We start from the raw sequence: 27978 nt of genomic DNA, 5'->3' as shown, positions 1-27978 counted from the left end.
GGAAGTCAGGGCTGCGCGGCGCTGCCTGGCTTGCCCTCCTCTCTCGGGGGGCCTCCCTGGCCGGGACTCCCTGGCCGAGCAGAAGGCGCGCGCTCTCGCTCTCCCACCGCCACGTCGAGATGGGGCCGGGGCGCGTGCACGTTGCGGGTATGAGCGGGCAGGCGGGGGGGGGGCGAGGTATTCGTTCAGGCCTCTCGGGGGGGGGGGTGCTGGGGAAGGGCCCCCCTTCTTCTTCCTGCAAGCCCAGCTGGGGCGCAGCGCCCCCCCCCAGGACTGGCACCGCGTCTCCCCGTGGCAAACGCCCCCCGGTGGGGCGAGGAGGGCAGGCTCTGCAATCCCCTCTTTTAATTCCCCCCCCCATGCCCAGGGCAGACAACCCGGGATAGCCTTAAGCAGTGCTTTTTTTCTGGGGGGACGCACACCCCTAAACATTTTGTGAATCTAAGTTTGGCCTCACTGAGGAGCAGTATTTCAATATGAGCAGGAAAATGAGAGTACCTCTAAACATTTATTTCTTAAGGGGGAAAAAGCACTGGCCTTAAGAGAGTTGTGTCTCACTGGTCGCTGCTCTGCCCTTTTAGCCATAGCTGTCAACTTTCAGATTTGAAAATAAGGGATCAGCAGCCTCAAAATTAAGGGATCAGCAGCCTCACCTGTCCCACGGACAGTCTACGGGATAGCTAACAATCCGGGATTGCAGCGGGAAGCAGCGCTGGAATAAGGGAATTTCCCGCAAAAAAAAGGAAGGTTGACAGCTATGCTTTTAGCTAGCAACCAGATATACTTTTTATTTTAAATAATAATAATAATAATAATAATAATAATAATAATTTATTATTTGTACCCAGCCCATCTGGCTGGGTTTCCCCAGCCACTCTGGGCGGCTTCCATAAAAACCAGAAATACACTAAAATATCACAGATTAAAAACTTCCCTGAACAGGGCTGCCTTAAGATGTCTTCTGAATGTCAGGTAGTTATTTATCGCTTTGACATCTGGTGGGAGGGCGTTCCACAAGGCGGGTGCCACTACCGAGAAGGCCCTCTGCCTGGTTCCCTGTAGCTTTGCTTCTCGTAATGAGGGAACCGCCAGAAGGCCCTCGGCGCTGGACCTCAGTGTCCGGGCAGAACGATGGGGGTGGAGACGCTCCTTCAGGTATCCTGGGCCAAGGCCGTTTAGGGCTTTAAAGGTCAACACCAGCACTTTGAATTGTGCTCGGAAACGTACTGGGAGCCAATGTAGGTCTTTCAAGACCAGTGTTATGTGGTCTCGGCGGCTGCCCCCAGTCACCAGTCTAGCTGCCGCATTCTGGATTAGTTTAAAGTAATAAGATCAACCATATATATCTTTTAAAAGCTTAGAATTATAGAACTGTAGAGTTGGAAGGGACACCTGGGGTCATCTAGTCCAACCCCCTGCAATGCAGGAAGCACAGCTGAAGAATCCCTGACAGATGACTATCCAAGCTCTGCTTAAAAACCTCCAGGGAAGAAGAGTCCACAACTTCCCAAGGGAGTCCATTCCACTTCATTCACCTTTTTTGGGGGGGCGGGGAGTAAAGGGTGCAATAGAATACAGTCTGGGGGGGGGGGTCCTCAACATTTTACACTCCCCCCACCCCAGCTCAGCCTGCTCCTTCCTGCCTGGGCTCTGTCCCTTGGTCACACCAGAGTGTAAGGACAAGACTTGGCCAATATGTGCAACAAGGTGAAGTAGACAGCAGGATTTGGGGGGGGGGGGATTTTATCAACAGCCAGTTTGAATTTGCTGTGTGTGCCTAGCAGTGTGCTGGTTTTCAAAATGCAGATTCTCCCATTCCTTTGCCGTTGGCAACCTCTGGTCTCTTTAATTTGAGAGACACCAGAATTATACCAGCAGAGGCTACTTTTCCTGTTAGAAGGCAGTAGCTTCTTCTGTCCCCAAGTCACTGGAAAAGCAGCCTCTGCTGGCATAATGCTGCTGCCTCATCAATTAAAGAGACCTGAGTCAAGCTGTCCAGGGCACCATCTGCATGAGAACATAGAGAGAGCCTGCTGCTGGGTCAGGGGGTTGCCTAAGGCCTCTCAGCACCCTTCACAAACGACAGCCCCTGGGAGTCTTTGGGGCAAGCCTTGACTGCTTAAAGTGGTTTGATACGGCTTTGGTCAGTATTGTTCAGATTTGGGACCATCTCAGTCGTACTCAGCAATTCTGGGATTGAGCTCAGGGCTTTTGCATGCAAAGCTGATGCCCTGCCGCTGATCCACGACTCCTTTTCTCCCTCTGGGGTGCAGCTGCCATCCTTTTCATCTTATTTTTGCAGGCACTCAGCTGTCAGAGTCTCCTGCCAGCCAGAAGAGGCGCAGCAACAAGGAGGAGGAGCCTGGGCCCTCAACCCTCCACAGCTGGACCAAGCGCCTCCTGGGCTTTGAATGGGCCGATCTTTCCAGCTGGCACCATTTTGTCTGCTTACTTAACAGGCCGACTGACCCTGCGGCACTGGGCATCTTCCGCTTTCTCTTTGGTGAGTCTTTTGCCTTAAGAGTGCTGGCCCTGGGAGGCCGGTGTGGACTGGAGAGTGCTTGAAGGCACCTCAGAGTATTGAGATGCTTGATATCTGTAAGGATAAATCCTTTTGGCATAGGTGTAGTTTAGGAAAGATTCCAGGGTGTCAGCTGCTTTCAGAAAGATGCTGATCTGTGCCCACAGCAGCAGCTTTCCACAACCTGGTGCTTCTGGGATATTTTTGGATTACAGCTCCCCTTAGCCAGTGGAGCACAGACTGCATATTTGCTATCAGGATGGATTTAAGGTGCTCAGTTTGGTGTATCAAGCCCTTGGTAGCCAGCCTGCTACTTGAAGGAGCACTTTGCCCCATTGCTTGTCTTAAGGTGGAGAGGCAGTGCTGATAGTGCCATATCTGTAATATAGCAGGGCCTCCTTGGTTACAGCTCCCAGGATATGGAACACTCTCTCTTTGGAGATAGATTTCCTTTCTGATGCATTCAATTCTAACCTAAAATAATAAGAACAGCAACAGCAGCAACATCTGGAGGCCACTAGGTTTACAGTGTTCCAACGATTTCATACTGTATCCGCAAAGCTCCATCCCTCCCATGTGTGTCTAGGCTTGAGTCCCAGTTGACAGCTGAGGTTCTGCTCCATGTTACCTTCAGCAGTAAAGCTCAAGAAACAGGGTCTTTGGGGTCATGGTGCCACACATGTGGCATTCCTGTCTCAGTTGCTGCCTGTCTCTAGGAGCATCTGGATCTTCCGAAAAGCTGCTGGAACCCCCTGTTGTTGGCAATCATCATTTTCTTTTACAGAAGTAGGAAAGCAATTATAACACTAACAGTACAACATGATAAAATAATAATAATATAATATAATAATAATAATAATAATAATAATAATAATAATAATAATAATATTACAGTGAAAGTACAGTTGCTTGAGAGAGCACTGCAGAACTAGGAGGAGAACATGATGCAGAGGACACTTGGCATCTTACGCAATCTTATTTGTGAACTAAGGGCCTCCAAAGGTTGAGGTGTGAGTCAGGAGGGTGGACTTGACTATCTGCCTGACTAGCAAACACCAGAAGAGGCCACCAGATGCTGTCAAACCCCCAATCCTATCAGAGCTGGGATTGTTTCTTTGTGGGCCTTTCCTTTCCTTTTTGCTGTCATAGAAATTTAAAAAGGGTTTCATTCTCTGGTACCCTTTTGTCACAAGCCATGCTGTTGGTCCTTTGAGGCTGAACATGGAGCATGAAATACAGGTACAAAGCCTGGGGTGGGGAGGACAGGTGAGCAGGACAGGTGCAGAGTGTGCATTGGTCACTTTCTTGCTGTTGTCAGGAATCGATCCAGGCTAAAGACTCCACATACTCAGTCTTCAGCAGCTGCAGGAAATCTTGGAAGAAAGGGCACTTTCCTTTCCAAGGGATGCTTTTGAGCACCTTGCCGCGAGTGCAGGAAACTCACCTGGGCTGGCAGGCATAAGATAGTGCTCCCTGCTAGTCCACTCCCTGTTGCTTGGTCTTCCTGATGCATCTGAAGTTTGCCACGGTTGAAGCCAGGAAACTTGGCTAGATTTATTTGATCCACCAATGCTGATCTTGTGCTATTTGCTCGTCCTCAATGCATCATTTGATGTCCACTGCTTTCTTTGGAGCCTTTAAACTTGTGAGGATCTTCAGTGCACCCTGTATTGAGATGTAAATGCAACAACTACCAGACTTTTAGAAGACATCTGAAAGCGGCCCTGTTTAGGGAGGCTTTCAATGTTTGATGTAGTACAGTATTTTAATATATATTTTTTGGAAGCCGCCCAGAATGGCTGGGGAAGCCCAGCCAGATGGGCGGGGTATAAATAATGAATTATATTATTATTATTATTATTATTATTATTATTATTATTATTATTATTAGGCCTAGAAAGGGTGGTGGGTAGAGTTAAGAGATAGCATGGCCATGTTGAGACCAGGAAGGGGTGTCAAGAGCCCAAATTAGGTGGCTTTCCTCTTCTCCTCCCTCATGCTGTGTTTGTGACCTTTTGGGAGATGCTGGGTGCAGGATTCATAACTGCTTTTTCTCTGCATGTGATGGCCGCTGCTGCCCTCCTTTCACACACTCTCTGCCATATCTCTTGCAGAAGGAATGTCTGTTCCTACACGCCTCTTTCTTTTCAAAGCTGCCCACAGGGTCTCTTTGCCAAACAAAATAGATGGGCTGGTTTTCCTGAGAGCTGTTGGGGAAATAATTTCATGGTGGTTGCAATCCAGTTCAGTGCACAGGATGTGGAGGAATGTGCTGCTTTTTTAAGCTGTGGTGTTTCCCTCCCGTACTGGAGCCAGCCTGTTTTGGTGGCAGCTGCAGAGATGGCACATCCGTAGCTGGCAGCAGCTTTTGGCTTCTCATTTTGGGCCTCTTTCTTATCAGCAGTGATAGGAGACTTTGGACTTGGCTAGGAGAGATCAGAGTGTGATCCCATCATGGGCTGAACTGGATGGTTTGTCCTAAAAACTAACAAGAGGTAGGAGAGAGAGTGTGTGTGTGTGTGTGTGTGTGTGTGTGTTTGTGTGTACAGAATGACTGACCTTTCCTTTGAATCACTGCTGCTTTCAGTGGAAAAAAAATTCTACTCTGTGTTTTGAAACTCTCTCAGAGCCCCCTTCACTCTTCATTTGTGGCACACACCTTACAGTTCCACCTGACCTTCAGCCTTTTCTGGAGTGGACTGCAGGAGCACATAATGTACCAATGTGGTGTACTGGTTAGAGTGTTGGACTAGGGTAAGGTAAATGTAAAAGACCCCTGGATGGTTAAATCCAGTCAAAGGCAACTATGGGGTGCGGCGCCCATCTTGCTTTTCAGGCCGAGGGAGCCAGAGTTTGTCCACAGACAGCTTTCCGGGTCATGTGGCCAGCAGGACTAAACCACTACTGGCGCACGGAGGACCGTGACGGAGGCCAGAGTGCACAGAAACGCTGTAAGAGCCAAGGGTTCAGATCCTCATTGCATGCCTGTTTCCTTCCAGTGTTTGACCCCATTCCACCCCACATCATTCTTCTCTCTGGCCCTTGCCTAGGTTTGTTGATGGCCTTGGACATTCCCCAGGAGCGAGGCTTGAGCCAGCTGGACCACAAATACCTGGATGGGCTGAAGGTGTGCCGCTTTCCCCTCTTCAACTTCCTGGAGCCCCTTCCGCTGGACTGGATGTACCTTGTCTACACAGTGATGCTGCTGGGTAAGGACACTGGGAGAAGGCCGGGGAGGTGGGGTGGACCAGCCCAGCAGTGTTGGCTCTGCCTTGTTTCCTGGGCTTTTGGGGCCTTGTTGGGTTGAGTCCGGCTGCAGAAGGTGCTCTGGGGACCTGACCTTGCCTCCCTCGCTGCAACAGGTGCTTTGGGGATCATGCTGGGCTGTTTCTACCGCCTCAGCTGCCTGCTCTTCATGGTGCCTTACTGGTATGTCTTCCTCCTGGACAAAACAACATGGAACAACCACTCCTACCTCTACGGCCTCCTGGGCTTCCAGCTCTTGTTCATGAACGCAAACCGCTACTGGTAAGGGCTTTCACCCAACAACCCTGATGTCAGGTTTTGCAGTGCCTCCTCTTTGCTCACAACGTGCTTATGCCAAGTAAACACCTTTCCCGACACTTCAATTACACAATTTCAGCTGGACATTTGAACAGCTTGTGTCAGGAGTCAGGAGCAGGTCAGCAATGAAAAAACACCAGTGTCAGTGAAGTTAGATCTTTATTCCAGGAAACCAAAACAGTGCAGTGATCACAGCAACTCTTCCCAGTAGGTCTTGCTACATTTGTGGCCGTTGTGAGGACTGAAGGTCCCCGGGGCCTTCCCAGTGCCTCTCTAAGGCCCCTCTTCCCCCAGTTCCTTCCCCAGCAGCCTAAGGCTACTTTGTCTTGTCTCTCTTTGCTCCACCCTCTTCATTTCTCTGTGTGTTCTAGGAGACCAGCAGGGAGGAGAGATGGTTGCAGCAGGAGGGGGAGCTTCCTTGGCTTCTTCAGCAGCCTGCCTCCACTTCTGCCTGTTGACCCCCCTCTGCTTCTGCTTCTGCTTCTGCCACAGCCTCTTCCTGCTCACTAAATACTGTTACGTCTTCAGCTTCCAACACATCCTCCTCCCAGTCTGCTCCCTCTTCTCCCTTCTGACAACTTGTCATCATCCCACCACCAGTCCTTGGGCTCTCAGCCTTGTTCCCCTGGGGGTTCCCCAGCTAGTGCCTTCCACCCCCCTCCACCCCTGCCTCCATCCAGTCCAAGACACTTGCAGGCTCTGGCATGAGGTCCCTAGGAATTCTCCAGCAGCTGGAGGAGGAACATAAGCAGGCATCTTACGCACTTTATCTCATAAAATTTATATGCCACTTGATTGGAGAAAGAAACCTCAAAGTGGTTTACAAAAAAAACCCAAAACTAAACAGTGAAATAATTGGTAAAAATAGCTAAAAACAGCTACTCACAACATTTTAAAAAATAATTAAAATAAATAATAAGCTGAAAACCAGATTAAAACACCAGTCAATGTTCTACATACAGTATCTGAGCAGGCTTGCCAGACAAAAATTGTGAAAAGTGCACAATGAAATGCTCCTGCCTGATGTCAACAGGCAGGGAGTTCCAAAGTGTGGGTGCTGCCACACTTACAAACTACAGTGGTACCTCGGGTTACAGACGCTTCAGGTTACAGACCCAGAAATAGTACCTCGGGTTAAGAACTTTGCTTCAGGATGAGAACAGAAATCGTGCTCCAGCGGCAGCAGGAGGCCCCATTAGCTAAAGTGGTGCTTCAGGTTAAGAACAGTTTCAGGTTAAGAACGGACCTCCAGAACAAATTAAGTTCTTAACCTGAGGTACCACTGTAAATGCAAGTCATTGATATTTAACTCATGTGCATGTTGGCACCAGCAGATGTTGGTCTTGCATTGCAAAGCATTGGCCACATTTCACATGAAACCACAGTTGAAAATGAACTACGGTTTAATGTGCACAAATAACCTGCTGGTGCACAACTGTTCAAGGGCGTCTCCTTTGCTGCTTCCCAGCTCCTGCCTTTGCCTTAGGAGAAGCAAAAAGCCTGTGCCTTGGCTCAGTGTTAGGTGAAAACTTGACCTTATTTCTCTCTGTACAAACCATACATAGTAATCCAGTAGCAACCCTTGGCTACCACTCAGGGCTTGCTTGGAGGGCAACAAACTACAAATCTGGATTCATAGGTCATGGCCTGGAATGTGCATCTTCACTGCGCTTAGTTTGCCCATGACCAGCTCCAAACGGTGGCAAAGACAGATTCCAGGTGCCGGCTTTCTGAATGCGTCAGGGTCTCATTAGCTTCTTCTGACACCCCCACCCCCCCTGTTGCCACTGGAGAAGTGACTGTGGCTTCTGGGTTTCAGAAAGATTTTGTGGACCTCTTGCCAGAAACCGAATGCTGCAGCTGTGTGACCCTAGCAAGCAAGGCTTCAGCGGAGGTGTGGGGTGTGGGAGGCAGTGGTGGGAGAGGCGGCAGCAGGAGATAATATTGGATGGGCCACCCCTGACAGCACCACCTTTTTAAAATGTCTTGTGTTGCGGTGGGCTGAAAATAATATTTCAGAATTCTTAAGTGCCATCACTCAGGAGGAGGCCTTAGGCATCCAGAACACCTCTGGTACTGGCTGAGCTGATTTGGACCCCCCCCCACCTTTGTCTCGATTTAAAGTGGTCCGTGGGTAGCTTCTCAGTCCCACTGGAGGCCTCTTGGTACTGCATCTCTTTCCTTTAGGTCTATTGATGGCCTCTGGAATCCACAGAAGAGAAACGCGCATGTTCCGTTGTGGAACTACACACTGCTGCGCACACAGGTAAAGTGCTGCTGTTATTTCCCCCTACCCCCACCCCCACCCCCACCCCAGTATGCAGACTCCTCTCAGTGTCTGCACTGATGTGTCCTCTGGAAACTGTTGTAAACAAAAATCTGCCCTTTTTTTCCTTATAGGGTATCCAAGAGCCCATACAGAGTCCTTACGTAGGTTCCCTATTGGTAGGAGAAAATAACAGAGGCCAGTCAGAGAATATTGAGAAGCAAAGCAGCTAGTAAGCCTGATCTTTATTGATCTGTTACAACAGGGTCCTAGCTCACCACATGCAGGAGGGAGGAGGAACTCAGAACAATGGTGAGCATGCCCTTATATAGACATTTTAAATTCCCTGCCCTGGAGCTCAAGACCACCCCTCCATACATCATCCATACATCACAGAAGGGGTGTACCCTAAGACCACCCCCCAGATACTTCATACCTACATCACAGAAAAGGTGGTCTACAGCAGAAATCTGAGTGCGTTGTTTATCTCATCTGACAGGTTACCTGTTTAATGGTCACTTGATTGGATTGCCTGGGGAGCCTGGCCAGTCTTTTGTAATGATAAATACTTAGTTCCTGAGCCAGGTCACAGGCTCACACCTTATTCATATCTTAAATGTGCCCTTCAGACAGGATTTGTGAGGAAAGAGACAATGGGGAGGTTTCCCACTTTGACCTTGCAGAGAAATCATTTGCTCAAAATGAATCAAAATGGTTCCAGGTTGGTCTTCCTGTGCTGATCTATGTACATGCTTGGTTGGTACACTTATGAACATTTAACATATATCTAAGACCTCAAAAGGGACGCGGGTGGCGCTGTGGGTAAAAGCCTCAGCGCCTAGGGCTTGCCGATCGAAAGGTCGGCGGTTCGAATCCCCGCGGCGGGGTGCGCTCCCGCTGCTCGGTCCCAGCGCCTGCCAACCTAGCAGTTCGAAAGCACCCCCGGGTGCAAGTAGATAAATAGGGACCGCTTACTGGCAGGAAGGTAAACGGCGTTTCCGTGTGCTGCGCTGGCTCGCCAGATGCAGCTTTGTCACGCTGGCCACGTGACCCAGAAGTGTCTCCGGACAGCGCTGGCCCCCGGCCTCTTGAGTGAGATGGGCGCACCAGCCCTAGAGTCTGTCAAGACTGGCCCGCACGGGCAGGGGTACCTTTACCTTTAAGACCTCAAAATTCCTATCACAAAACAAAGCAGCCTCTGTGTAGATGGATGAGCCAGGACCCCCCACCCCCACAGAAGCAGCATGGGCTCAGCACTGACACTGATGGGCTGTGACTTTCCCGGTTTGCAGGCCAGAGTCTTTCAAAACCTTACCTGGGGATGCCAGGAATTGAACCTGGGATCTTTTGCATGCAAAGTGTGTGCTCTGCTGCTGAGCAAGAGCTCACCCCCTTCATTGGGCGATATGTAGCTGGGTCCTTTCCTCACCCCGAAGGTAGTTTGGAGATGGGCAACCCCTTTGCTCCTGCCTGATGTCTTGTGCTTCAGAATCTAACTCACAGATTCTTGGCCTTGTTCCCGAGCAGATCTTCATTGTGTACTTCATTGCGGGCATCAAGAAACTGGATGCAGATTGGGTCGAAGGCTACTCCATGAGCTCCCTTGCTCACCACTGGCTTTTCAGCCCCTTCAGGTGAGGAGGAAAGGGAGGGAGGGAGGGAGGGAGGCGGAAGCAGTGAAGGAGGAGAAAGGTCAAGGAGTCACACAGGTGGAAGGTTCCAGCCGCTCCCTTCTGCATCCTAGATTTGGGAGGGTGGAATTCCCATGAGGGGTCTGGCTTCAACTAGGGATAATACTTGCTAGTTTTCAATTACAATCCAATAATAACCGCATTATAACAATACTAATTTATAATACAGTTATTAATACCAATTGTTCAAATACCAAATGATATAATTTAGATAAAGTGGCCCCGTGTGCTAGATTTGATGAATTGATTATTTGCTTTATTTCTGCATTCCAAAATCTTATTAATTTCCAGTCATAATGTTAATCCCTTATACAACAACTGCAATATTAAAAAGTTATATTCGTGTTGACACATTAAATGATTTATAAAGCTACAAGTGAGGAACTCAAATTATATTCTTGTTCTTCCTGTGTGTGGCAGCTATTCTGTCTGTGGTGTTTCTTCCTGTCCTTGTAAGATGTTATATCTTTGTTTACCCCAGTTGTTGCTGTTATCCATCATGCCTTGGGAGGAACTGATATCCCATTGTTCCAGAAATTTCTCCATTACTCTGTCTTGTGCTTCGTTGTTTTGCAACTTTTGCAACAGCTGCAAAAGTCATTCTGTCCCAATAAAGAACCTATTTTCGCTCTCAGTCTGGGAAGAAGAGCGGTCTGTCAAATTGCAGATGACTCAGTAAAGAACCTTATCAGTTCCTTGGCAGTTCACAGACTCCTTTCATCCTTCCTTCCAACTGAAGATATATGATATATACTTCCAATTAAATTAAATTCCAGGTCCTCTTAGCATTATTCAGTTCACTCTGCAAATAATAAAGGATAGGGAAGAGTCGGCTCTAAGTTTCTATCATTAGAAACATCATTCTATCATTGCAAAATAGTGTTTCCCTCCTTTTCTCCTTTTTTTACACACACAGTTCCGTTTGATATTATATTCCATATTTATAATCCAATTCTTTCATCCTCACTTGTACAAATATAATTTGAACTAACATTCAGAGGAGAGTTGCTGAATCATAAATGTAGAGAATAAAACTTTAAAGAAACCATAGGCTCTCCTCTCTGCCCACTGTCTTTTTCACCAAATGAAGTCTTATCTTCAGTTTTGTTCTGCATTTTGGGATCTCATCTCTTCTAGCACGCACCTGTACTTTAGTTCAATTAAGCTCCAACTAACAGGAGAACCTCTGATTCTTAATGGCGGCATTAGAGGGTTTCCGGTGGGCGAAATGTTTTTGCACTCAGCTCCTCCCTGCCCCCCGCATTCCATGCAAGAGCAAGGTTATGAACTGTGAGTGAAGCCCCTTCCCCCTGTCCCTGGGGGGAATTTGCAAGGATAATTACCCTCAATCATCCTTGTTTTTCCTTCTCACACTGTCATGGAGTCTGGCTCCATTAAGGCAGAGCAGAACCAGAAGCCCCTGTTCGGTCCACATTTTTAAGTGAGCTGACCTCCAACCACTTTGATGGATTGGAATGTGATTATCCTTTGAACATGACCAAATTTTGTCATGTTCCTGGAGCAAAAATGTACACACACGCACATATATATATATATTAATTTGCAGATTTAAAACTAAAATAAGTTTAGAAATGCATTTGTGATAAAATGCATATTTAAGTTTACAGTATGATTTCGTCTTACATGGGGGTTCAGTTCCAAAGGTTCTGCATTTACATGAAAACTGCATATACCCAAACCCTTGGAACTGCCCTGCGGCTAGTGACTGAGGGTGGGGGGAGGGACAGAGTCCCCAGTACGTGGCACACACACACAACAAGCAAGGCAGAGATCTCTTTTCATGCCAGGTAACCCAAGCAGACATGGTATGAAAAGAGCTTGGTTGAAATCATGTGAGTTAAATGCATGGAAGATTTGATCATACTGTATATTTAAACAAATATCCGCATGGGCTTTTTTTTTTAAAAAAAGAAGAGACTTGTGAATAAACACATAGAAATTGACATTGCTGTGCATCCCTAGTCCTGAGCATAGGCTATTCACCTCCACCCACCACTTCTTAGTTATGCTGTGTCTTCTGTCTCAGGTTGGTGCTTTCAGAGGAGATGACCAGCTTGCTGGTAGTGCACGGTGGGGGTCTCATGCTGGACTTGACCGCCGGCTACCTGTTGTTTTTTGACGCCACCCGACCCGTGGCTCTTGTCTTTGTCTCCTACTTTCACTGCATGAACTCCCAGCTCTTCAGCATTGGTAAGTTCTCCAGAAGTCCAAACAACTCTCTTCTTTGCAAGACGGTCAGGAGCCCTTAACTCCTGCCTTGTTTGGCTTTGGCCGTTAACCACGCTCCTGCTCGCCTGTGGTGAGTAAGAATCCCTTCTAGGTAACCAGGCAAACAAGTTTTTTTGGCTGTTTGGGAAAAAATGTGGGCGGTTCCTCACATCACCCCCCCCCCTTCATAGTATTAACAGGCTGCAAATTGCTAACATAGGTTCATGCAGAGAAAAAAAATCCCCAATATTTTTTTTGGGGGGGGGAGAGATTGTAGCTTTTGCAGACACTTGCAAGCCTATGTTAATGCCGTTTGGGGTAGTTTGTGTGACAAACTTGGTAATAAAACTCCCTCCTTGCCTTTGTTTTTGCAAGGTGGTGGGTGGAAGAGGGCAATTGTACCTAACCTTAGCATTGGGCTGGTATTGCAAACATCTCCTTCTCTGGCCTCCCTGTCCCAATCCACAGAAGTCCAATTTTCCGGCTTTCTTGCCCCCAGGTATGTTCTCCTACACCATGTTGGCCACCAGCCCACTCTTCTGCTACCCAGACTGGCCGCGCCACCTGATCATGAAGTTCCCGGCCTGCTTCCAAAGGCTCCTGCCCCTTTCAGAGGCTCCACAGCCCAGCCAGGAGTGTGTGTATGGAGGAGCAGGGCAGCAGAGGTTAGGCAGAGGAGCCCAGAAGCTGGGGTTGCGGCAGAAACTGGGGGCCATCTTCACAGTGTTGTATGTGCTGGAGCAGCTATTCCTGCCCTACTCCCACTTCATCACCCAGGTGAGACAGGCCTGCTTGGCAGAAGCAGCCAACGTGGTGGTGCCTTCTGGGTAGCGTTGTGTTAATCATGTTAATTCACAAAGCCCTAAACAACATTAGTCAGACCCCACCTGGAGTCCTGGAACAATTTCTGGGCACCCCAGTTTAAGATGGATATTGACAAGCTGAAATGTGATCAAACTGAAATGGAGGGTGAATGAGGAGGTAAAGGGTCTGGAAACCAAGTCTTATGAGAAGACTGGGAGGTGATGAGATATCCATCTTGAAATATATAAAGGGCTGTCATGAGGAAGATGGAGCAAGTTTACTCCTGCTCTGGAGGGTATTGTGGGGTGTTTCTTAACTCTTGCAAACTCTTGGAGCAAAAGGTGCTGGATGTTGTCATTGGACAGATAATATTTTCCTTGACGTGGGTCCTCTGGGAAGCAGAAGATGACGGATCTGGGCTAACAAAGTGGGAGGGACTGAGGAGACCCCACCTGAGCCAGTGCAATTCTTCCCATGGTGCATTTCTTTCCCAGCATTCCTGCAAGTTTCAGAGGTTCCCTGGTCCAGATCTACATTGAAATATATTGGTGCAGGATAGTAACGGCAGAATCTTAATCAGGATTGTGAGGTGAAATATCTGGTTGCTGGTAGTTTTTAGTCAGAAAATAATAGTCCAAAGTGGCAGCTCAGGGCATTGTCCATGACTGTCAGGCTGGGAGGGTGAAGGAAGAGGGAAAACAAGATCCTTTCTGGGAAAAGTCACCAGATTTCCCCTCAACTCCTTGTGCAGGGCTATAACAACTGGACAAATGGACTCTATGGCTACTCGTGGGACATGATGGTCCACGCACGCTCCCACCAGCATGTGAAGATTACGTACCGTGATGGTCTCACTGGGGAGGTTGGCTACCTCAACCCTGGGGTCAGTTTCTCTTCCTTTTCATTTGCAAGGGGGCAGGGGCAGCTCTGGGCTACTTTACTTGGGCTGCTTCCCACATGGCAAACTGCAAATCAAATAATAGAATTGTAGAGTTGGGAGGGACCCTGAGGATCATTTAGTCCTGCAAAGCAGGAATACGCAGCTGTCCCGTACAGAGATTGGACATAGGGATACATTGCATGTCAGGACAGAGGCGCCAGCTTGCGAGGGCAATAGAGGGCGGGTGGGCAACATTGCATGTGTGACATCCTAATGTTGGGAGGAGCTGGGGGCTGAGCCAAACGCACGACTTCAATGGCTGGCATCTCCTCCTCTACCTCCTCTTGGCGCCACCACCAGCAGGTGGCAGCTTTGACCCTCCTGCCCCTCTGTGGAGGAGGAGGAGGAGGAGGAGGAGGAGGAGGAGTCGGCCACTGGAGCTGTGCTGTGCTCGACTCCACACTTCACCTCCATGCATTTAGAACATTGGGGGGCCCAGCCCCAAAATATGAGGAGGGGCAAAAGAATTGAGCCCACAAGAGCTGGTGCCCCTGGTCGGTTACATGGTTGTATTCAGACCACTGTACCTGTGTCAGTTTTAACTGCAGGAGTGTGATGTTTGTCAAGGCTGCCTGCTATGTATCTCATAAAATAAGCTCATGCCATGTGTGACAGATATGTAGGGAAGTGTTCATATGCTGTGTATTGCAAGTTGCTTTGAGTTAACTTTATGCAAAACAAGAAAAGGGGGAAACATGCGGGGCATATCCGGTGCCGTGGTGCAAAGCTCCCTCCGCCGCCCCGCCCCCCATTTCCCAGAGTTGTTAACCTTTTTTAAGGGAGGACAGCGCTGCCGGCAGGGCTGGAGGAGGCGGGCAGCGGCTGGAGGGTGGGAAAGAGGCGGAGGCTGGACGTGGCGTCTCCCGGTTCAGCTGGCCGCTTTGTGCTGCGGTGGCCACGGCAGATGGAAGCTCCAGGCATGGCGGAGGCAGGCAAGGGTGGCAAGCTGATGCCGGGAGGTGCCACGTCCAGCCTCCGCCTCTTCCCGGGCACCCTTCTAGAACTTGGCGCCCTGGCGTCCCGCGCCACTAGCCTCTATGGGAACATGACTAATTAGTGCAAGTAATAATCATAAATGGTAGGATCACTGCACAGCCCACCCACTTCAAAGTGGTTTCCTGAGGATCTCAGGAGATGGGAAACCTCCAAATGATACTTACAAATAATTACTTGTTGATACTTGTGGGTTTTCTGCCATATTTATATATACACACAAAAATACAAGCTGTTTCGTAGACCAAGATGCATCAATCTTGGATGCCTAACTTTCTTTTGGAATAAAAATCCAGCTTTTAGAGAAACATATAATAATAATAATAATAATAATAATAATAATAATAATAATAATAATAATAATTAATAATAATAATGCCCATCTGACTGGGTTGCCGCAGCCACTCTGGGTGTTTCATCAACCTCAGCTCTGGGAAAACTACAGAGTCATCTGAGCTCCATGCAATCGGAGAGGGCGCTTTGGAGCCAGACAGTCAATAGCCCTAGTTAACCCCACATTCCAGCGTGCCACCAGGGAATTGGCAGAGAGGCCATCAGAAAGGGATAATGCATCTCCTTTGGAAGCTGTTTGGATCCATTAAGTGTCAGGGGCAGACCATTTGAATCGGGTTGCGGAGAAGTCCAGTTGCACCAGGAAGTGATCTGACCATGGCACTTCTTTTGTTCCACTGAAACTTAATGTCAGATCACCCACATCCACAGAGGTAAACACCAGATCTAAGGTGTGTTCATGGCTATGAATCGGGCCATATTTATTCAGAGACAGCTCAGTGGAGGCCATGCTTTCCATGAAGTCCCAAGCAGCCCCTTGTCAGGCCATGTCAGCATGGATGTTAAAATCAACCAAGACCACCAAGCCAGGTGTCTCCAGGAGAACATCCAACATGACCTGAAGCAGTTTGGGCAGGGAATTCTTGGTGCAGCAGGGAGGTCAATACACCAAAAGGAATCCTGTACTGCCCCTATTGCCCAACTTCCAGAACATGCACTCAGAAAACTGTGTCTCCCTAATAGGACGCCCGGTGAAAACTAAAGACTTCCTAAAAATCATTGCACCCCCCTCCTTCCCCACCCACATGATATAGGTTGCTGTGTGTAAGAGAAACCTGGTGGATAAGCAGTAGCAAGAACAGGCTCATCTACCTTGTCCAAGCAAATCTCTGTTATAACATGCTAGGTCAATTCCTCCATCAAATCATGGATGGCAGCAGTCTTCTGAATCATTACTTTGACAGTGTCTTGTGGGACACCTGTAGCCTTCTTGTCAGGGCCAGACCTGGAGGCAGGGATAGTCTTCAAACAACAACTAAACCTTCCTCAATAATGAGGTGGTCTGGTCCAAATTCAGCAGCTGGAACAAATAATACATCTAAAGTGCAGAGAGGTGAATTTGCATGAGCTGCATAATCTTTGGAATCTTCACTTTCTAGCTGTAGAACTGTTGGGATTTTGGGTACTGATTGCTAGACCTTGCTGCTCTTAAGACCTCTCACGGCAGCAAGTCTGTCCTCCTGCCCTCCCATTCTCCTCTTCCCTGCACCCCCCCCCCCACCAGCCTGCCACCCTTCCTGTGCCCCAGCTGAGACTTGCATGTGTTAGGGCAGGTCTTCACCCAGAGTCGACGCTGGAGGGACCACGCAGATATGGTGAAGCAGTATGCCACCTGTCTCAGTCAGCTGCTGCACAACTATAACATTTCAGAGCCGGAGATCTACTTTGATATTTGGGTCTCGATCAACGATCGCTTCCAGCAGAGGTGAGTGGGCTGTTCCAGCAACAGAAATGCCCTTGAGATTGCTGCTTGCAATGACAGTAAAGCAAAACTGGGGAGCTTCCAGCCCACAGGCCCAATCAGGTTCCTCGGTCTTCCCCAACTGGCCAGCAGCCTGCTTTGGCCCGGCCATGCCAGCTGTGTGGCTGGTAAAGACATGGCTGTGCCAAAACCGGGGCTGCCAGGCCCTTCCTGTCATCTAATCAATGGTTCCTGCAACGCCCCCTGCACTGTAGATCAGCTGATCACTGGAGCTTTCAAAGCACAGTGCCTTTGCCTGGATGGTTTGATTTCTAGCCAGGTAAGGAGAAGCAGGTCACTTGATGTCATTGTGACATTGGGGGATCGGCAGGCGGACTGTCTCTTCACCTGTTATACTTGGTCCACGGGAGGTGGGGAGGGGGAATTATACAAGCTGCACTAACAATTCCAGTAAATTTGGAGTGCTATACAAGTGTTGGGGAGGGTGGGGGTGGAAGTTAGGATGTTGCTTCCCATCATGCAGTTTCTTCGTAATGTCACTGACTTTGAGAAGACACTGGATAGAACATTGAAGAACCACCTGTCCTTAAATGAGTAAACCTCCCATAAACTCAAGCTGAGCCCATCCTGCAAAGCTTGGTGATGAGCCAAATCATTGTGGTCTGTGACTCAAAAGATATTCTGGAATTGAGTGCATGGAAGGAATGACAGCCGTATTGGATCGGAGGAACACAGCCATGCAGGCAGAGCCCTCTTCCTTGCTAGTTATATTGACTTGACAATGGCCGGGGTCCTTCTGATCTGGGTATCTTCACTTTGCCCATGTCACCCCCGTCCTTAGACTCTTTGATCCACATGTGGACATTGTGAAGGCTGAGTGGTCCCCTTTCCAAAAAACGACATGGGTGAAGCCTCTGCTGGTTGACCTATCACCCTGGCGGACAAAGCTACAGGAGATTGAGGACGCCCTGGACAACCAAACCGAGGTGGTCTTCATTGCAGACTTCCCAGGTACGTCTGTGCTGTTTGCCTTCTCCTGGAAACGGTATCCCTGTTTAAGCCAAGTCTACACAGTACTCTTTGGCATGTTGCCTTTTGCTTGTGTGAGCAAGTTGCCTTTTAACTGCCTGTGTAGGGAAGCCATTGCAAGAGACTGGCGAAACCTCACCTGGGGGTGATCTTGGGGTGTCAGAGCAGCAGTGGTCTTGGGGCTGCTCCTGGGCGCTCTGTTGCATTCCAGCTGCTCATCTCACAGTTGTCCCCCATGGCAGGCCTGCATCTGGAAAACTTTGTCAGTGAGGACCTTGGCAACACTAGCCTTCACTTGCTGAAAGGGGAAGTTGCAGTGGAGATTGTCAGCACGCAGAAGAACCACACACTGCAGGAAGGAGACAGGATACAGGTGAGGGGGAAGAGAAGGCTGAGAGGCGATATGATGGCCACTTTCAAATATCTGAAGGGCTGTCCCATGGAAGATGGAGCAAGCTTGTTTTCTGCTGCTCCAGAAGGGCTTCAAGTTACCAGAAAGGATATTCCGACTAAACATTAGGAATGGCTTTCTGACTGTTTAACTGTGGAACAGAGTACCTGAGAAGGTGGTGGAGCTTGGAGGACCATCTGTCAGGGATTCTTTAGCTGTGATTCCTGCATTGCAGGGGGTTGGACTAGATGGTCCCTGGGGTACCTTCCAACTTTACAGTTCTATGGTTCTATGAGGACCGAGCTGAGCCTTCGCAATTGGAGAGCAGGGGAAGGGAAGCCTTTTCCAGCTGCGTCCAGGACCACCAGTGATCCTGATGCTCTGCCCCAAAGCACAAAGGAAAGGCAATGGGCATCTAACCACCTCTCGACCACCTCACATGCCCCGAGCCCACTGAAGTATTGGAACCTTCACCCCATGCGCAATACTTGCATGCACTGCTGAAAGGCTGAGGCTCCGTGGTCAGGCACATGCTTTGCATGCAGCAGGTCAAAGGTCCAGTTGCCCAGTATCATCTCAAACAGCAGCAGGGCTGGGAAAGACCTCTGCACTCCTGTGACCCAGGAGAGCCACTGCCAATTGGGGGAGCAGCACTGGCTCAGATGGACCACTGCTCTGTCATTTATACCACATTAAGGGCTTGTCCACACTTCCACTTGTCCTGTGCCTAGAAAGGATGGGTCTGAGTGGTCTTCTGCTTAACTGAATGCTTTCTAGGTATGGGCCTGAACACTTTCCATGAGAAAAGCCTCTCTTGAGAGTTAAATCAGTCAATGACCACACTTAAACTGCTGCTATATCATAAAAAGCTGACTATCTCAACTTCAATATAGCCCATTTTCTCTTTTGAACTGAATATGGCCCCTCTTGTGCCTTGTGAGAACTCAGAATCACAAATACAAGCAAACCGTGACCAAAGGAAATAGTTTTGAAAGTAGTAGGAGCAGAAAAACTTTACAAAGCAATAAAGGTGTTTTGCTCTAGGCTCTCGCCTGGTCAGTCATAAATAAGCAGTCAGCATGCTTGGAGGAACCTGCTCCAGCCCTCCTCTGCCTCATAGCACCCCCACCCCAGTAATGGGGAGTACTGCCCATTTTGGGAACCCCTGCTGTAGATGGTGGGGCCCAAGCCAAATCAGGCCAGGGCCCTGTGTTGATATTCCAACTTTGCTCTATTTATTAAGCTTTTACAAAAAAAGAACACATAACAACAACAATCATATAGAAAAACAAACATAATCAACAATACACTTAGAAAAGAAGAGATAAAAAACAAAAAAGTACAGAAAAAAATTACACCAATCAAGTTAACAAAAAATAAAAACACCAACTTTTAAATTCATACTTAATTAACCTTCTTTCTTGACTTCCTCACACCTCCCTTTTTGTGTTCCTCTTAACCCAATTAGATACAGCAAATCCTTAGCCTCTTTCAAAACTCATTTCTAATTATTAGGATCATTCTATTATGTCTCCGATCTTTCCTTCTTATATTTTAACCACCTTTAACATATTGTTTACTTTTGACATAATATACCTTTAGTCTTTCACCCTTTTTCTATTACATTTTTTCAAACTTTTTTTTCTAACTGAGTCACTAATGCCATATCATTATCATATCCAACATCATTTTAACATTCATAAACTTTGTAATATTTCTGCAGGTAGTCTTTAAACTTCTTCCAGTCCTCTTCTACCGATTCTTCTCCCAGGTCTCGGATTCTGCCAGTCATTTCTGCCATCTCCATATAGTCTATTACTTTCATCTGCCATTCTTCCAAAGTGGGCAAATCTTGTGTCTTCCAATATTTTGCAATAAGTATCCTTGCTGCTGCTGTTGCATACATAAAAAATGTTCTATCTTTCTTTACCACCAATTTGTCCTCTTCCACTTGGACGCAGCTGCCGCCGGGGAAATACCACAAAGTCTTCACAGTGTCCCAGGAACCGTCCTGTTACATGTACATGTACGTCAACACCACAGAGGCGGCTCTTGAGCAGAACTTCACTCGGCTGCAGGAGTTGCGGGAGAAGGTGCAGAATGGGACAGGTAAGGCTGAGCAGTGGTTGGTGGGGCAGATGAACTGGGGGCCTCAGAAGGTCTCCTGGCTGCACTGCCGGCTCCAGGGCACCAGCCTCTGCTGACACAGTCCTCCTCTATTTCACGCCTGCTGCTGGGACAGGCCAAGGACTGGCCTTGGGCTCTTCAGTCCCAAGCGGAAAGTTCAAGGTGCCTTCAGAAGAAATCATGAAAGCCTCCTGGTTTCTTCCATCCAGTCCAGCATCCTGTTCTCACAGGGCACAGCCAGATGTCTGAAGCAGAATTCCACAAGCAGGGCAGGAGTGTAGTAGCCTCTCTCACCTGCTCCCAAACTCACACAAACTGCCTCTGAGGTGAAACATAGACATTGTGGCTAATGGCCATTGCAAGCCTTAAAGGTAAAGGGACCCCTGACCATTAGGTCCAGTCCTGACCAACTCTGGGGTTGCGGCGCTCATCTCGCTTTATTGGCCGAGGGAGCCGGCGTACAGCTTCCGGGTCATGTGGCCAGCATGACTAAGCCGCTTCTGGCGAACCAGAGCAGCGCACGGAAACACCCTTTACCTTCCCGCCGGAGTGGTACCTATTTATCTACTTGCACTTTGACGTGCTTTCAAACTGCTCGGTTGGCAGGAGCAGGGACCGAGCAACGGGAGCTCACCCCGTTGCAGGGATTCGAACTGCCTACCTTCTGATCAGCAAGTCTTAGGCTCTGTGGTTTAACCCACAGCGCCACCCGCATCCTCCATCAATTTCTCTAATCCTCTTTTAAAGTTTGTGGACATCATTGCCACTAGTGGGAGTGAGTTCCATTGTTTGACTGTGCTGGGTGAAGAACTCCTTTAATCTGTCCTGAGTTTTCCCACATTCAGCTTCACTGAATAACCCTGAGTTTTAGTATGATATAACTCCCTGTCCACTTTCTCCACACCAGAGATAATTTTATACAACCTGTCATATCTCTCTCTCTCTCTCTCTCTCTCTCTCTCTCTCTCTCTCTCTCTCTCATCTCCCCTCCCTGCCAAGTCCCATTTTTTCTAAACAAAAAAGTCCCAAACACTGCAGTTTTTCCTTGAAGAGGAATTGCTCCACCCCTTGATCATTTTGCTTGCCTTTTTCTGAAACAATGTCCTTTTTTGAGGTTCAGCACCTGAAACCACATAGAGAGTATCCCAAGTGCAGTTGCACCATAGGCTTTCACGACAGCATTATTTCATTTTCAAGCAACTCTCAGACTTCTGATTCTAAATCCTGATATTGCCCCTACCCCCAGAAACGGAGCCCCTCCCTCCAGAGCTACAGCCCATCTTGGACAGCTCCATGGAAAACGTGACGCAGGTGGACCCTGTCGTGGAGGCCTTTCTTCGCCGCCAGTGGCGCATGGAGGAGCTGCAGAAGCGCCGCAATGCCACACTGGCCGAGCGCTTCCACCGTTTCATCACCAAGAAGTACTTCGTATTCCGCAGGAGGTGAGAAAAGCCTTCTCTTTCTGCACAACGTCTGTCCATCCCTGCCATTTCTTGCTGGCTTAACCTGGTCCACTTTCTGGCTTTGGCAGCTGGATGATGCTGTGGGCACCCTGTAGTCTGGCTGCCAGGGTGACTGAGTCCATTTATTTATTTCGTGTTTTTGATAGCCTGCCTTTCTTCCAAGGTGGGATTCAAGGTAGTCTCCAGCGTTTAAAAATGTTGTTATAAAATACACAGTAATAAAAGAAAACTAGTTAAAACCAAAAGTTTAAATGCATCAGAACACATTTAGAGCCAGCAGTTAAAATATACAGTGGACGCTCGGGCTGCGAATGTGATCTGTGCGGGATGCACGTTCACAAGCCCCAGCGGTGCATCTGCGCACCCGTGGGTTGTGATTCAGCACTTCTGCGCAAAGCGCAATTTAGCGCTTCTGCTGAAACCCGGAAGTACAGTGGTGCCTCGCAAGACGAAATTAATCCGTTCCGTCAGGCTCTTCGTATAGCGGTTTTTTCGTCTTGCAAAGCAAGCCCATTGACAGCTTAGCGGATTAGCGCTATTAGCGGCTTAGCGGCTTTTAGCGGATCAGCTGATAAGCGGCTTAGCGGCTTAGGAAGAGGGGGGGAAAGGGAGGGAAACCCACAGGAACTCGCAAGACATTTTCATCTTGCGAAGCAACCCCATAGGGGAATTCGTTTAGCGAAGCGCCTCCAAAACGGAAAACCCTTTCGTCTAGCGGGTTTTCCGTCTTGCGAGGCGTTCGTCTTGCAGGGCACCACTGTAACCCATTCCAGTACTTCCGGGTTTTGGCGGTCCGCAAGCCGAAAAAACACAACCTGAAGCATCTGTAACCCAAGGTATGACTGTAGTCTGCCCTCCCTGACAGCAGCCAGTGATCAGCGTTGTCTGCACCTTGGTTTTTAAAAAAGGCCTCTCTAAACAGGAAGGTCTTACTTAACCGGCTGGTGGAAGGATAACAAAGAGGGAGCTAGCCTCTCTTGGGAGGGAATTCCACGGTCTGGGATCAGCCACAGAAAAGGCTCTCTCTCTTGTCACCTCCCAGCTGTGCCTCTCCTGTTGATGGGACTAAGAGAAGGTGAGTTCAGCCAGGCGGGTTCATATTGAGAGATAGGATATTTTGAGTAATCTGGTCCCAAGTCATATAGGGCATAACCAGCACTTTGAATTGTGACTGGAAATGGACTGGTAGTTGGCAAAATTGTTTTAACAAGGGAGCAACGTTCAAAGGGTCGTTTGTTTTTCTGGGGTTTCCTCTTCACAGTGCCAGTTTGTCTTCATGTTTTAGAAAAGGCCCTTCCCTAGGCACACAGTCTATGGTGGTGAAAATGCACAGCTTAGTCTAGGGCCAAGGAACTAAATCCTGACCTCCCCTGCAGGCCAACTTCAGTCTGTGGGTGGGGCTGCCCACCTGTCAGTCACCCAATGTGATGGCAGCAAGAGAACAGCCTCAAGGGGGTTCTGCTCTCTCGGCGCCCGTCACTGAGAGCAGTCTCACTGGCCGAACCAAATGGGGAATGCTCTAGGGCAGAGCTTTCCAAACTTTTCAGGATGGTGACCCACTTTTTAGACATGCATCACTTTGCGACACGGTAGTTCAGTTTTAGTAGGAAACCGGAGGCTAAACTAAGAGCATTCGCTCGACACACCTGCACATTGCAGCTAACGTGTCATGGCACACAGTTTGGAAAACTCTGCTCCGGGGCCACAATGTCATATGCTGATAATCATAAAACAAAACAGCAACAACAAAACACTCAAATCAGTTTACAAAATGGATAAAACAATAATTATAATTACCAGCAAAAATTAATAAAAATTAAAGACTTTCAAAACGTTAAAATAATAATATATTAAAAGTATATTAAAACACACATCACCTTTCTAAACTTCAGCATAGGCTTGTCTAAACAAAAATGTTCTTAGCAGGTGCTGAAAAGATTACAGTGAAGATGCCTGCCTGGTATCAATAGGGAGGGAATTCCAGAGTGCAAGTGTTAGAACATTGAGTTCTAACCAGTGTGGAAAGGGTCTTATGTGGCACCTGTAACAGTTCCATTGATCTAAGCGGTTGACTGGGCATATAACGGGGTGAGACGATCTCACAGGTAAACTTGTCCCTAGTTCTGAAGGGCTTTATATACTAATAGTAACACCCTGAACTTTGGCAACTAATGTAGATATTTGAGCAGAGGTCTTATATGCTGACAGGGTTTCATTCCTATCAGCAACCATGCTGCAGTATTCTGCACTAACAACCGCTTCTGGATTAAGCGCAAGGGAAGCCCCACATAGAGAGCATTGCAGTAGCCTGCTCTTGAAGAAACCATATCTAGTGCATGCAGACATTAGACTGATAAGGTGAGTTCCTTCTGTTTCTCTGCCTTCTCAGCCTCCTGATGACCTGGATTTCTCTGCGGAACTTGTTGTTGGGCCGCCCACCCCTGGAGCAGCTGGCACAGGAGGTGGCCTATGCCAACATGCAACACGAGGAGGTCCGGACACCCAGCAGTCCAGACACGGTGCCAAAACAGCCAGGGCGTTCTGAACTCTGAGCAGCAGCCGTCGCTACCTCAGGTGCCAGCAGCAGCAGCAGGGAGGCTCTCGCAATGGGGCCAAAGGATGGGAAACAGGGGAAACACTGAGCGTGCAAAAGAGCCCCTTGCTGGACTGCGTGGCTTGCCCTCCCTTTTCTGGATTTCTGCTCTTCAGCCAAGGCTCTTGTACTGGCTTGCTGAGACCCACTGCCCCCTGCCCACCTCCACTGGCCTCTGCCGTCTGGAGACTGGTGTATTAAGTGCCCTCCTCCTCAGTCTCACTGTTGCCTGTTGTAGATTCAGCATGGAGGAAGATGATGGGGACAAAACCAGCATTAGTGACAGAGATTTCCACTGTCCTTTTAAAAACACCCAGAGGTAGCTGCTGTCTTGGTCCAGAAGAGAAAAAACTCCCATATCCACAAACTGGGCAATGCATTTGCAGGACCAATGAAAATGCTGCAAAAGAGTGAGCAGGTTTTCGAGGTTTCTAGAGCTGTTCATGAACCTGAATGTTAAGCCAAACTGTGAATGTTGGGAGTTTTCCCAGCATTTCTACCTGAGATTATTTTTCAGCTAATGTTGGTTGAAGTTGAAGGGGGGAGGGGTTGCCAGGCAATGGGTTGGCTGGCCCTGATGGGAGATGTAGTCCAAAATATCTGGAAGGGTATTAGGTTGGGGGTGGCTGCTCTACCACTTGAGCTCTGGACACACAGAGTTCCAATTTCACACAATTGGAAAGGAACTGGAAACCTTCACTGCCGTCTGGGTATCTATTACAGATGGGCTTACAGTAGGAGTCCTCAGGTTTGTCTAAGAGCCTTATAATTAAGTCTAGAAAAGAGAAGGTTGTGGCGAGCTCCGGTGTGACCAAGGCAAAAAGTGTTCAATTTCTATTAAAAAGTACATTTTATCAACACGTGTGTGTCATTGATTGTCTTCACTGTGAGAGCTCTTCACTCACCTTCTTGAGGGGTATTTTGACAGGGCTATAGGCAAATTTTTCCTAGTAGTGATGTATGGAAGTGAGAGCTGGACCATAAAGAAGGCTGATCGCCAAAGAATTGATGCTTTTGAATTCTGGTGCTGGAGGAGACTCTTGAGAGTCCCATGGACTGCAAGAAGATCAAACATATCCATTCTGAAGGAAATTAGCCCTGAGTGCTCAATGGAAGGACAGATCGTGAAGCTGAGGCTCCAATACTTTGGCCACCTCATGAGAAGAGAAGACTCCCTGGAAAAGACCCTGATGTTGGAAAAGATTGAGGGCACAAGGAGAAGGGGACGAGATGGTTGGACAGTGTTCTGGAAGCTACAAACATGAGTCTGCCCAAATGCGGGAGGCAGTGGAAGACAGGAGTCCCTGGCGTGCTCTGGTCCAGGGGGTCATGAAGAGTCAGACACGACTAAATGACTAAACAACAACAACATAGGCAAAATTGCCATTCTGGGTCTTTGTGGCATCAGGATGGGTGGCTTGGCTTGTGGCTACCATCCTTGTGTATACTCTGACTCCATGTGTGGTTCCTACTAGTGGCTTATAGCTCTCTGTTGTGCGTGGTAGGTGTCTGTGCTGTGTGCATCCCATGGCAATAGTTGCTTCGTAGAACTTGAATTCAGGACCACCCAGTGAAATTGGACTTGGAACAGAAGGGAGGAAGGACTTCTTCAAACATTGTCTTAACTGAACTCCTAACCATGTCCATTCAGAAGTAAGTCTGTTGAATTTAAGGAGCTTCCACTCAGGTAAGGGGTTAGGATTCCCACTATGGGAACTGAGGGTCACGTTATGGGATTACTATTGGCTTAGATGGCCTTCAAGGGGGATTGGACAAATTTATACCACCTGTAACTCTCCACCATTTGTGTGCTGGGTTGGATGTTGAAATGAAACTAAATGGTAATCTATGTGAGAATGGAATGCTGATTTTAAGAAACAGTTGCATATTTCTGGAAGCAAAGACTGTCAAAGGGGAGAATAATAAAACCCAAGATGGCGAAAACACTGCTGAACACTGCTGAGTGAAAATTACTAGACAAACAGCTGATAGATTTAAGAGCTGTGTGAAATGTTAAAGGAGATTAGATCAGAGAAATATCAGACAAAAGAATGCACAGGACCTGTGGGAAAGGTGTTGATCCAGAACTGCCTGAAAATGAAAAGGTAAAAGCAAAATGGACGACAGCAGACATTGGAATGGAATGGACATCCACACAGCTGCCTGGAGGACTGGATCAGACAAAGGATGCTGTTGTGCCTCTGGGAGAAGTGAATGGAATTATGAACAAAAGCAACTGGAGATGACAGAGGCTGAGAGAGAAAGAAAAAGCTCCCAAGATTTTTGTGCCTGCCTTGGCAAAAGTATGTGAAAAGGGGGGGGGGAGGACTTTTCCTTTTTCCTTTAAACCAGGATACAGAATACGGCCAACAGGAAATGGGACTGAAATATATAATTGTTACATACATAATTGGCAGACACAGAATTAGGAGCCCTTCAGTACTTGTTCTATCTTTTCTATGATTTTCTATTTTCATTAACTCTAGATTTACCTTTTGTTTTGTAATTTGAAGTTCTCTGTCTTGGCTAAAGGAAGATACAGGGAGGTGATGGACCAAGAATGAAGGGCCTTGCATGAAGGGCAGAGGAGAGAGGGTCTCCCAGGGTGGGAGGCCGGGGGAAGAGGGGGAAGCTCCCAGGAGAGGAGAGAACTGAGAGGCTCACTCTTCTGCGTGCGAAATAAGGGTCAAGATTTAATTTTGATAAAAGGATTTGTAATTTCCTTTTGTTCATCTCTTCTTTCTCTTCTTTATTTCTTTCCTTTATTCCTTTTTCTATTTTTCTTTTCTAGATTAGTGTGATTTTTTTATTGTATTTTATGTTGAAAACTTTGAATAAAAAATGATTTTAAAAAATCAATGGCTCTTCCCTGAGAATTATAGCTTTGTGAGATTTGAACTTGGAGTTTTGAACTGGGACTGCCCATCACTTTATAGTTACAGGTAGGTAGCCGTGTTGGTCTGCCATAGTCGAAACAAAATTAAAAAAATTCCTTCCAGTAGCACCTTAAAGGTAAAGGTACCCCTGCCTGTACGGGCCAGTCATGTCCGACTCTAGGGTTGTGTGCCCATCTCACTCTATAGGCCGGGAACAAGCGCTGTCCGGAGACACTTCCGGGTCACGTGGCCAGCGTGACAAGCTGCATCTGGCGAGCCAGCACAGCACACGAAAACGCCGTTTACCTTCCCGCTATAAAGCGGTACCTATTTATCTACTCGCACTTAGGGGTGCTTTCGAACTGCTAGGTGGGCAGGAGCTGGGACCGAAAGACGGGAGCTCACCCCATTGCGGGGATTTGAACTGCCGACCATACGATCAGCAAGTCCTAGGCACTGAGGTTTTACCCACAGCGCCATCCACGTCCCTTTTCCAGTAGCACCTTAGAGACCAACTAAGTTTGTTATTGGTATGAGCTTTTGTGTGCCAGTATGGGGGGGGGGGAGGTGTTCATTTGCAAACCAGAAATTTAGGTTTACAAAAAGAAGATTAACACGTTCTGACACAACAAATCCACTTTCTTTTTAAAGTCCTTTTTCACTTGGGAAAATGGCAGAGAAATTGAAGAAAAGGTATAAGATAAACAACTGATGAGT

The 27978-nt window shown here is 48.0% G+C and overlaps 1 protein-coding gene across 1 annotated transcript; it reads left to right on the top strand.

Moving 5' to 3' along the window:
- GGCX (gamma-glutamyl carboxylase) lies at window positions 1-25243 on the top strand. Its single transcript, XM_081869948.1, has 15 exons — window positions 1-147; window positions 2303-2503; window positions 5572-5730; window positions 5884-6049; window positions 8273-8351; window positions 9879-9985; window positions 12090-12253; window positions 12771-13048; window positions 13827-13958; window positions 16634-16785; window positions 17624-17793; window positions 18054-18184; window positions 20164-20311; window positions 21576-21771; window positions 24182-25243. The coding sequence occupies exons 1-15, from the start codon at window positions 120-122 to the stop codon at window positions 24342-24344; spliced, it is 2274 nt and encodes a 757-aa protein (XP_081726074.1). The 5' UTR covers window positions 1-119; the 3' UTR covers window positions 24345-25243.
- Window positions 25244-27978: the final 2735 nt, after the last annotated feature.

This window comes from Podarcis erhardii, assembly GCF_964252035.2.
Source record: "Podarcis erhardii genome assembly, chromosome: 7".
Classification (NCBI taxonomy): Eukaryota; Metazoa; Chordata; class Lepidosauria; order Squamata; family Lacertidae; genus Podarcis; species Podarcis erhardii.
The sequence above is the reverse complement of the archived record's forward strand: the minus strand, read 5'-3'. Positions and strand labels throughout refer to the sequence as shown.